The sequence below is a fragment of the Hyalella azteca genome, unplaced genomic scaffold (assembly GCF_000764305.2).
Source record: "Hyalella azteca isolate HAZT.00-mixed unplaced genomic scaffold, Hazt_2.0.2 contig6927, whole genome shotgun sequence".
Lineage (NCBI taxonomy): Eukaryota > Metazoa > Arthropoda > Malacostraca > Amphipoda > Hyalellidae > Hyalella > Hyalella azteca.
The window spans coordinates 52,200-64,281 of record NW_025937067.1 but is presented as its reverse complement, the minus strand read 5'-3'; the positions used below and the strand labels follow the sequence as shown (position 1 = coordinate 64,281).

The 12,082-nt window shown below is 37.9% G+C and overlaps 1 protein-coding gene and 1 long non-coding RNA gene across 4 annotated transcripts in view; one reads left to right on the top strand and one right to left on the bottom strand.

Moving 5' to 3' along the window:
• Positions 1–123: 123 nt before the first annotated feature.
• On the top strand, positions 124–1,116 carry LOC125178088. Its single transcript, XR_007156785.1, has 3 exons — positions 124–276; positions 516–580; positions 795–1,116. It is a non-coding gene; the product is annotated as an uncharacterized LOC125178088 (long non-coding RNA).
• Positions 1,117–1,406: 290 nt separating this feature from the next.
• Positions 1,407–12,082, bottom strand: part of LOC108669930 (neurochondrin homolog) — a 15,877-nt gene continuing 5,201 nt past the window's right edge. For 2 of the 3 annotated variants that reach the window (XM_018157372.2, XM_047881054.1), the window contains exon 2: positions 3,163–5,851. In XM_018157372.2, the coding sequence (XP_018012861.2) occupies positions 3,446–5,827 (2,382 nt within the window). In that variant the 5' untranslated portion in view covers positions 5,828–5,851 and the 3' untranslated portion in view covers positions 3,163–3,445. Of the gene's footprint in view, positions 2,058–2,224; positions 2,302–3,162; positions 5,852–12,082 lie in introns of those variants that run through there. The other variant, XM_018157371.2, reaches the window with a different exon arrangement.

Genomic DNA, 12,082 nt, shown 5'->3' with positions numbered 1-12,082 from the left:
TACCACAATCTTCACACGTCTAAGTGAGTATTGTTTAATCGTTAATTATTTTTATTACTCGAGCTAGAGTTCTTAGACTATGCATAAAATAATTGAGTTCCTTATTACATGAATACGGTCATAAATTATTTTTTGACCAAATATTTTAATCTGAAAATGAATAATCAATTCACCTCGCAGGCTCAGAAGAAACTCCCAAGTTAAAACATCTGTGCTGCTATGAGACGTCGACTGGTACACCCTTCGCGACCTCGATGACATGACAACTTCATGTAGGTAAGAGTTTGTATTCGACACATGTTTTTTGCTGGAAATTTCTATCTAAATGATGACTTGTACGTCTGAATGTTACCATCGCTAACACATCAATGTCAGTTATGCTGGCAGAACCTATTGGTGTGGATGAGAGCGTCTGTTGAAATAGGCCTAATGGCGGACTGATTTATAGTAAGCATGGAGCAATGACTGTAATGTTCCTTAACAAGAAATTGATCTTTGTATTTCTTTATTCGTAGAATTCGACTTGTGATCAGTGGCTGTGAAGCAGCATCGTGCTGTAGTCATGATTTTTACATAAATAGTAAGTATTTTTCAGAAGACAAGTTTAACTCGTTAGCCTTCTAAATGTTAGACGGGTGATTTTAAGTGATGAGTAGCGCAGGGGTATCGAACCAACCAACATGTGGGTTGGCGGGATACTTTGTCCTGAAAGAAAGCGCTTACTGAATTTGTTGTGGAATAATATTGTCCGAAGTTGTTCTTATTTTCATCTAACTTGGTTATTATTCTTACAGAAAGAAGTTTGTGGTGCGTTAACCATGAGTCTTGAATGGAAATGATACACCACATTTTAAACCGTTTGTATTTTCCACCGAAGTGCGTCATGGGAACTTCAGAGGCATCCTGATGAAATATGGCATCCTGATGCAGACAAATATCTAAAAAGGCAGGTACAGTATATATATCTTATTTATACGCTCATGAACATGTAAACTGGACAATAATGATTAAATGAATCTTTATTTTCAAATCAAAGTATGATATTCGTAGTGCCGCGTGAAGCCTCTCAAGTATATGCTGGTGTATCAGCAGCAGTTTATTTAAGTGCGTATCTATGATGAATTGTACGTCTGAATGTTACCATCGCTAACACATCAATGTCAGTTATGCTGGCAGAACCTATTGGTGTGGATGGGAGCAGTTGTTTAAACATGCCAAGTGGCGGACTGAATGACTTAAATACGCGTAAAATATTTCTGAAAAGTGCATACGTCTCATCGAAATGTTTCTATTTCAGCGAACAACGCACGAGGAGGAATTTCATCAAAGTTGGATGGGCGTTTCGATGTTGATTTGGACTTCTCACTGCTTCATGGAGTTACAATTTATTGGACAAAAATAAACCATAAATAGAATCATTATATTTACACGTGTATGATTGGCTGTCCTTACGTAATTTAAATTAGTCTAACTTAATGTGTTGTTGCCACCTTTCTTGATTAAAACCAGCTAAGATCAAGTTTTCGAGTTCATTGCCGTTTACGTAACTATCATATAATTGTTCTTTGCGTTTTATAAAAAAGTCGAATAATTTCTTCACTTTCCCTTAGGAATTTTCATTGGACTTGAGTTTTCATTTGCGTGGTCATGACAAGATAGCGATCATTCAACGCCGTGAGTTGCTCCTGCAGTGACGCGCACTTGGCCGCTAGTTGCAGTGCAGAATTGAACTGAGATTCGGCATCGCGCAAACTTCTCGGTGGGAGAGCGCTGAACCAGTTAATTGGTTTCTTGTTGGCATAGTCATCACAGTTGTCCAAGAGGCCGGCGTCTTCCGATTTATCTGACTTGCAATCAGATACGTTTTTCACAATTCTCCTGGCGACGTAGCTCACATCATCGTTCATCCTCTCATTGTAGCTTTCTGTCTTCGTGGAGGCTCTAATGAAGCTCTCTGGAATTCTGAGTGCACTGACAGCGTGGCATCCAAGCGAATACCTGGCTTTTCCAAGGTTGAAAAAGCCGTGTCTCAAGAACTCTGCCAACATTTGTTTGTTCTGGAAAATTGAACGTTTTATGCTTAGCAACGATAATTTAACGTTATAATACAAGAAAAATTGATAATCACATTGCTCTACCGACTCCAGTAATTAATTCTTTGTTTTCATGAAAGACCGCAAATTCTCACGCCAGGTGAAATTAATAGCTGTCGGTTTAAGCATACCTGCAGCAAATCGTCAAGGAGCATTAATCGCTCCAAAGCAAGCTCGTCCAGATCATCGTCTATGGACATCGACGGTCCTGCAAACAAAGATCATCATTTATCGTCATAATTGTCGGTGGCTTAGGCACTGGCTCGTTTGGTTAGATCCCAAGCAAATTAATTGCGGACGATTCGTTTACTTAAATGTCCACTTTATACATCAATTTAAATAAAGAGACGTCTTTACGACTTCGAACGCATGCTGACGTGCGCAATTCTTAGCATCCTTCACGTCAATTATTCCTTGGTGCACGAATCAATCTACTTGTAGCTAATGCGCAGCTGTTCATTCTAACAGGATATTTTCCTTCAGCAAGGTGGTATATACATAAAGTTAGTTTAAAATCACAATAGTTTGCAAACCTTAACATTAGTAATAAAGAAGAAAACGGTTGAAGTAAATGTGCGTGGGCAACATAAGATCTACCAAATTAAGCGTAAAATAAAAATCGACAGTATTGACCACTTCGTCAATGCACAAAACACTCGCCTTTATTGAAATTAATAGTGACTTTGAACCTATCAATTTGAACCTGCCAGCTTTGATTGAGCCATGCTGGCCTGTCGCCGATGCGCGACCACTCGGCGTCTCGGCCACCTTGTTGATCTCGACCAGAGTTTTAGCGAGCTTCGAAACGCAAATCGCTACTTCGATCTTGACCACTTTTGGCGTAGACTCTTTCCAGTGTTTTTTTAACGAATACGTCGAACTGACGCTTGGTAAGGGCTTCAAAGGATACTTCAAGTAATTCTTAATTTTAACACACTTGTGTGATCTACACACAATACTCGAGCGTATCATCTCGAGAAACTGACAAACTATAAAAATTTGCAGATAGAACGACAAAAATAATCGCTAATAGGAATAAAAACGTGATATAAGGATCAGCAAGCCAGAATATGAGCAAAGCATATATTTGTGAGAACGCTATCAATGTACAGCTCGGGAGTTAGATGAAAAAGTTATTTTAGTTAAACATTTTTTCTCGGTACAAAATCGTTGAATACTCTATACTAGGTAACATCCACAGTTCCGGAACGGATTGTAGTCAAGAAACGAGGTACCACTCTAAGGACAAGGGCGCCTTAAAGCAAGGAAAAAAAATGTTCACAGCAGTGAAACTTCGCAAGCATTAGATTACAAGTATCGTAATTTTGTTACATAGTGCTACTAAAAATTAACTAAGTTTGTAGAAGCACAGCGAGATTTTCCATAGCGTGTGATTTAGCGACCCTAACCGCATCGACTTGCTTCAAGGTGCGTTTGGCAGGTTCAGAAGAGCGCACCATCATACACAACATATCTTCAATCACAGTCTTAAAGCCAGGGTCAACGCCTTCAATTCTAACTTGCGCTAGAGTTTGTATGATTGTTTGCGGCCAGTCACATTCGAGCAAGAAATCGCACAGCCAAGGTATCGGCGCCAACAGCATCATGAGATTGTGCATACCTAGATGCCAAAGCTCCATTAGTTCGTCCCATAACATACGGTATTTCTGCGAGACGACAAGTGTTGCGTAATCTAAGCTCTCTTCTATGTTGTGGGCATCCCACAGAAACCTCACGGTATTTTGAATGAATTTGTAAATTGCGAAATTCGCGCTTCGGACATGCGCGTAATGGTGTCGCAAAATCATTAATCCCAAAACACAGACATTTCCACAAAATCTTAGAAAACCTCGCTCTAAAGGAATTTCGTTCGAAATGCTGAAAATGATCTTGAGGAGCTTGAAATACAGATCATTCGATTGAACTTCTCTTGGGCACGTAACAACGATATTCATGAAGATTGAGCAAAGAGTGATTACAGTATCACAGATCACGGATTTATCAGTCGCGCTGGAAGAAATACTTTCTTTTTTAGCAGATTTTAACAAGGGACGAATAGTTTCATAATGAAAAGTTAGGTAGTCCAAAAGTAACTTTTCGATGCCAAAATTTAGTAAAATGCTCCTTGGTTCATCCTCAGCTGTCAAATGACAGAGTCCTGGCAATAAAAATCTCAATAAATCAGGCAAATCGGCCACTTCGTCGCGTTCGCTCGACTTGGTCTTCCTACGTACGTTGTTTCCAGCTTCCTTATTGAAATAAAAGTTATACTTTGATAAACTAATGACCAGCGGCAATATTTCATACACTTCGCTTTTGTTGGCAGTTGTTTCTTCGGCTAACCATGCGCCAAGGACACGAATTGTTGCGCTTATGAACATTTGAGTAGACGCAGAACTCGTATGAACTTTTTCTTCTGTGACGCTTTTTAGGAAGGACAGCACGGCATTAAAAGCCCCTTTCAAAGCAGCGTAGAGTTGTTGTTTTTGCTTCCCTTCCAATTCCATGGCCCCATTCACTAAAAATTTAATGGCATTTTCTAGAATGAGATAACAAGATGTGGTCTGAGGAGCGAAAGCCACGGTCTTCTCAAACGATTCGTCTTCAAGGCTCATGCGCACTTCCACACAAGCCAGATGCACCATAACAAGCATCAAATGTTGGCCTTTTTCTCCTCCAGAAATGACCCACGTCGGACCAAGTTCATCCAGCGCAGCAGCTGCCAAATGCAAGCCTTGGAAGCGTTGTTCCTTCCCAAGCTTACTAAGAATTATGTCACACAATCCTTGATGCACTTGCTTCTGCCACTCGTAGCCACTATCTTCTTCATGGGTGTCATTCATACTGTGAAGCAGCTCGACCAGTAGCGAGCACAGCTCGAACTTACGTTCGCAGTTATTCATCGCAAACTCGTGCGCAACGTGCGTCATGATTTTAGTAAAGCTTGCGTGGTGTTGCAACCATGTATTAGTTCCTTCCTCTGCCATGATAAGCATAAGAGTTCGCATGGCATGCCCCTGACAGAAATTTTCAAGTCGGTAAACGTCTATCAAGCTATCAAGGCCATCATGACTAATGAATGCTTTCCTGCCGGACTTGTGGGCAACTATCCCATCAATGCATTTAAAAGCATCCTGTATGAGTGAAAGGTCATCAGCATGCAATTCTGACTCTGATATGATATCCAAAAGATCAGGAATCAGTGACACAAAAAAACTTTTTCTGTGCCCTGTTGTAACAAAAAATGACAAAATAGATAAGGCAATTGATTTGAATATAGGATCAGGGTGACCATCAGGTCCTATATTTTCTCTAATGAGGTTGGTGAGAAATTCTGTTCCAATAGCATCAAAAAGCTTCAGTTTAATTCTGTCATCCAAAACCTCAGCTCTGATCAGCTTTGTGACCATCATGAGAGCAGCAAACTTGTGGGTGGTGTCAGGCGCCTCTTGCAGAGCATGGATGCATTGCCGCACGGCCTTACTAACTTTAGGCATTGAATCTTGTTCAGGATTTTCAGTTGAACTGTTGCCAGTGCTAGCCTTGGATGAAACTTCACAGGAGTTGAATTCATCAGCAATATCCATTACAGAATCATGTAAAATTTTAGTGGAGTCAACCACTGAACCAGTTTCAGATTTTTGTTTTTCTGAACTGTGTTCTACTTCAGCATTAAACTGAGAGTTTTTTACATTACCTCCACTGTTGGATATGGAGTGGTCTTCAGAATCCATTTTCACTCTTCAAATTTACACCAGCTGCAAAGGAGAAAAAAATTCAATTGAGTAAAAAACATAATGGAAAAATAAACTAATTCTACTATAGTATTTCAATAGATTAAATCTAGGAAATTAGGCGGAAACAAAACTGACTACAATAAATAAACTCCTTTATTTCACAAGGAAGATTAAACAAAAATCGAATCTCTATAATGAGATTTTTCAACTATATGTTTTTGTATAAATAGTTCATAAAATTTGTCAACCAATCAACTAACATGTATGTATTGTCAACTGTTAACTGGTTAATTGTGCAACGATTCAAAACGAGAACTACAAATTTAGCAAAGAACTGTTTTCTCTTATATTATGAATGCGTTTATCATCACTTGAAAGAATTTACCAAACTTGGTAAAATCCACCTTGAATGCACCTCCTGACAATGGCTTTGTTTGATACAAAAAATATACTCACTGAAGTTTCCCTTACATAGACTTTTGAAATTTGCCTAAACTCTTTGCTTGGAGATGTGAATGACCTGGTCATTGGTCTGACAGTTGTTGTTGGTTATAAACTCTTATTTCATATTTACTGGTAAATTTTACAAAGAAATTGACTTAGGAATGGACCTTCCATTTCTCCCTACATTTTCTGATATTTTCATAGGCTTACATAAGGTTGCATGGTTTACCTATTGTCTTCTGCACATTAGGCCAGTTTCTTACAATGGGTATATCAATGAGACTTTTCTAATCTGCGAGCATCCCTCTAATGATAGCATGTTCATTGATTATTCCAACCTGAAATATTCATCAATAAATATCCTATTGAGATGAAAACAACCATTAGCGTGTCATTTCTCAATTGTAAAGTTACTTATTCTAATGGCATAAAGAAAACGTTTCGGAGTCCAGCTCCATCGTCAGTTCAAAAATTCTAGAACACAGATAAATCAGTAATTAGTACAGTCATGATTGCATCAAAAAACCTAAGCTGTAAAACCTATCTATTTACAATTTCAAGCGGGTAAGAGCTAAAAGATAAATTCAAACTAGGGTCAAATTAAACTTCTAAGTATTTCGCAAATGTTAACCTACGTGTTATACTGGTCAACCATTTTAAAATCAGTTCTTTTTTTAGGTACAAAGATACTCTCCCTATGCATATGCGAGCGTCCCTAGTTTATAAATATAGTTGTGCACGATGTGCATCTGCGTACGTCGGGATGATGTCTCGCAATCTTTATTCTAGGGTTGCAGAACATAAGGGCAGGAGTTTTAGAACTGGTAACTTACCGTCGCGCCCCCCTCATTCAGCTGTGCGGGCTCACGCCGAGCAGTGCAATGTTCCAGTGTCTGACAGTGACTTCAAAGTTTTAGCTTCCAGTTCCGGTGTTTCTGATTTGCGCATTTTAGAATCATTGTATATTTTTAAACAGAGGCCTAGTTTTAATTTGGCTATTAGCTCTTACCCGCTTGAAATTGTAAATAGATAGGTTTTACAGCTTAGGTTTTTTGATGCAATCATGACTGTACTAATTACTGATTTATCTGTGTTCTAGAATTTTCGAACTGACGATGGAGCTGGACTCCGAAACGTTTTCTTTAAAGATACTATGAATTGTTGTGGAGTTTTCTTTGCTTTTAAGTTTTTAGTGAATTTGCGATTAAAGCAAACAAGTGACATTATTTCTAATGGCATCTTTCATACCTCCGTGTATTGCAAACATTTACTAGTTTGGGCACAAGCGTCCTTAGCTTTAGTTCATATCATATTAAACTGATGGGTCTTCAAACCTTGATACTGCAGCTATGGAATTTGTTCCACCTTCCATGATATGCATTCTCTTTCAGCTCCATCATGCACTGTTAACAATTGTTAACCACACAATAGAGATAACTATTATTAACTCAATTGTGGTAAGTGGTAACAATTAGATAGCAGATAATTCATCTAGCAGGAAACTTGGGGATCCAAAGATGGCAGGAAAGCTCTATTTCCATATACTATATTCCATGCCTGTTCCATGACAAGTTCTATAGCAACCACTCTTGTGGTTTGTGCCACACTGACAATTTTTTTGTGAATTGCGGGTGAACACAACCATTTCATTTGCTATTTTTTTTTAAATAGCTGACAAAATTGAGATTTTTTTAATTAACACTTAAGAGCATGGTGCAATTCTAGGATTGGTGGTACATATCTGTCTTGGCCATGGGCACCTGGTCTGGGTCTCTTGTGGATAGTGACAAGAGACAGGATTTCTGACCAACCCAATTTAGGAATTTAAATAATTTAATTTTAGATAAAAAAAAAGTCATTTAAAAATCTTATATTAGATGTAAAGTTACATTCAAATAAATAATCTAAAATTTATATTTATTTTTGAGATTTCATATTTAGAATAAAGTATAACTTTATAAGTGTCAATGTTGAAGTACTGGAGCCAGTGGTGTGTGTCACCATTTTCTAGTCGACTGAGCAATACAATACAACTTACATGTACACAATACAAAGTACATGAATCTCAATGCAGGTTCTATAATATTGAATATCAGATTTGTACTTTTATTAAAAACCTTGTAACATAAGAATTACCAGTTGGTCCTTTCTTACCCCAGCCTGGTCCCATCTTACCCCAATGGGGTAAGATGGGACCGGCTCACCTTTTTTAATCTGTACAGAAAACTATGTTAGATGCAAAAGGTCTGAGTTGTAGCTTAGAAGCCTATTGCATAACTACACCTTGTGACAAGTTTAGGATTTTTTAGTTATTCATGGTATAGATGCTACAGGCTTGTTAGTGATTTCGGTCCTGTCTTACCCCATCTGACTATATGTACTGCCTGTGATGTAACATGTGATGCATCATAGAGCAAGTACTTTTAGAAAAGTTTTGTGGGCCATTTTAGACTTTAAATAGGTTTCAATTCATATTAAAATTTATAAAATTGAATAATTAATATGTGTTATTACTGAAAATCAGCAAATAAATTTGTGGAGTAATAATTTCAATCTATATTATTGTTCTCTTATGGACATAAGTCATAGAAAGCTTTTCACAGATAGACTTCATTACATACTATGGGAGGTTCACACGACGCAAGTTTTCATGTGTTACTTGAAAATTCTCATTCCAGGTGATGAATTTCACTTTCAACAAAGCATGGAAATATGGGGATACAACTTCTATGATAAATTAGTAGCATAAACACATATCTAGTTCTTTACATTATACATCAATGTCAAAAACTTTTGTTAAATCTACATTTGATCAGACCAAGTAGACCAAATGGTTCTGAAAGGGGTTTTGAAAGATGTAAGATAATAAATTATAATTTGGCTATATACAAGTATATCGATAACAGAGATACTTTGAAGTTTCTCAATGTTAACAGCATTGAAATCTATGCAGAAAGATGAACTTTTAATATTTTTAGTCATTTAATGACTTAAGGCCCTGATTGAAAGCCGAGCGAAGTCTGAGAGCAAGGTTTTCGCAACTAAGTTTTGGTTTTGATGTTTTGTTCATCAAGTCTACAACTTTTTTACTTTTTTTGAGATGTAAAAGGGTTGTAATTTTTATTTTCCATTGAATGGCATACTTGGCATTCCTTGATTAGCCTCCTTGTTGTAAATATTCTTTCTCAAAAAATAGTTATGATCAAGCCTGCTGACACGCAGAGGGAAAATCCCGCATACTAGCTGCTCAAATGGAGGCGTTGTGGAAAAGTTTGAGGGGAAACAGACGTCGTAAATTACTAGACTGTCAGTTCATGACAGGCGGTATGGTGCTGAGAACTCAATGAGGCGAAGAATAATACATGACCAGTGGTCAGCCTAGTCCAATTAGTTATAGCCAACCATTGGCCATTCCTTGTCCACCTAAAAGCAACCAGTTGCCGCAAGAAAGGGGCTGGCTAGGATATCATATTACAAAGAGTACAAGCTCGAGGGTAGCAACTGGCCGAGCTTTGGGCAGATCAAGGATTTTACACAATGGTCATGAAAACCTTGCTCTCAGATTTCGCATGGCTTTCAACCAGGGCCTTAAAACCTGACACCAATACATACTATTATTTTGAAAAAATTCAAATTTCTTGTCAGTTGAACTGTTGTTGTTGGCCAATGTGGTCTTTTCTTTAATAAATAAGTACAGAGTTGTATCTTGCGAGGGGTGCCACTACTCACTAGTGTGCTGTGGAGTGGAAAGGTCCATTGATCAATCCCAAAATCATTTTTGGGATCAAAATCATTGATCAATCTTAATCCCAGTTAATATTAAAATGTCCTTTAATATTAACTATGGAATTGCACCATGCTTGAGAAATTATGGAAATGCCATAAGAATGGGTGAAATTGTCCAAGCACACAGACATTTATATATCATTCACGATAAACTATTGTAGGATAAACGCAGTATATTCCGATACCATGGGTAATTCTGACACTTCTCAACTTTTTTCNCCTGTCTCTTATACACATCTAGATGTGTATAAGAGACAGGCCATAGATACTCTACTACTTAGCTTTTGAGAAATAAAAAGGAGTCTGTATGCATAGAGCTAACAAAGGACTATATTTATAGGTTTATTTCAATTTCTTCTAAAATCATGATTTTATAGCCGAATGGGCACATATGTTCCCAAGCGGTATTTTTCATATTTCCAAATAAATTTCCGTTTTGAGCGTTTCAGTTGTTTATTGACATCATAAAGAGTCATTTGGCATGAAAAATTCTGAAAAATTCTCGTTACATAATTCTCGGCATTAATGGGTTAAAAGCCTAATTAAGTAGTGTTCAATATTCAACAGTGTTCTAATTCTGAGCTGTGTCGTATTCCAATACAGCTCACACAGCGATCGGAATTCAATCACAAGAGGGTCGGAATTACAAATTAGTAGAGTTTGAAGTGCGGCCGGAATTAGTCTCACAAAATGCCAAATATTGTCACACACAGCATTGGAATATATGGATTTGGTAGGTTTGCATTCTAAAGGCTTTTAAATAAATATGGTATAACATTTTGTGACGTTTCAACAGTTTCATTGTTGCTGTGTGTAGTGTGGTGTTTTGAGAGTGACGTAAAGCAACAGAACTCAAGTTGCGCATACGGTGATTTTTTTATATCCATTCATTTTTTGCTATGGCCTTAATGTGTTGGAATATACCGCGTTTACCCTAGCTTCTGCCCAGTTTATCCATAGTCACACTATGATAGTGTGATCTTATACCATGGTCAGGAAGATGTGTCAGGTGCGCAGGAATTTATTTTGTCATTTTAACGACCTGCGCGGTGCGCCGTACTACGTTGGTAAAAAAAACGCGCCGTACTTTAGAAAGCTAAAATAGTTTTACTATTTTAGTCGACAATATACGCTTTGGCCATTCCTTGTCCACCTAAAAGCAACCAGTTGCCGCAAGAAAGGGGCTGGCTAGGATATCATATTACAAAGAGTACAAGCTCGAGGGTAGCGACTGGCCGAGCTTTGGGCAGATCAAGGATTTTACACAATGGTCATGAAAACCTTGCTCTCAGATTTCGCATGGCTTTCAACCAGGGCCTTAAAACCTGACACCAATACATACTATTATTTTGAAAAAATTCAAATTTCTTGTCAGTTGAACTGTTGTTGTTGGCCAATGTGGTCTTTTCTTTAATAAATAAGTACAGAGTTGTATCTTGCGAGGGGTGCCACTACTCACTAGTGTGCTGTGGAGTGGAAAGGTCCATTGATCAATCCCAAAATCATTTTTGGGATCAAAATCATTGATCAATCTTAATCCCAGTTAATATTAAAATGTCCTTTAATATTAACTATGGAATTGCACCATGCTTGAGAAATTATGGAAATGCCATAAGAATGGGTGAAATTGTCCAAGCACACAGACATTTATATATCATTCACGATAAACTATTGTAGGATAAACGCAGTATATTCCGATACCATGGGTAATTCTGACACTTCTCAACTTTTTTCCTTTATATTAAGCTTTGTCTTACTTCCATGCATTTGTTGATGGTTAAAATAGTGACATCATACTATTGCGCGCCATACTATTGCCAAAACACTAGGTCTGGGCCGTCTGGCGGGAAAATGTTGAGATCCAAAGAGAGACAGTGCATGTCATGATGTCACCCAGTGCTGTCTCTTATACACATCTAGATGTGTATAAGAGACAGAGATTGTGCATAGCCGCCCCATGGAGATTGTGCACTGCCTCCCCATGGAGGTTGTGCACTGCCTCCCCATGGGGAGGTTGTGCAC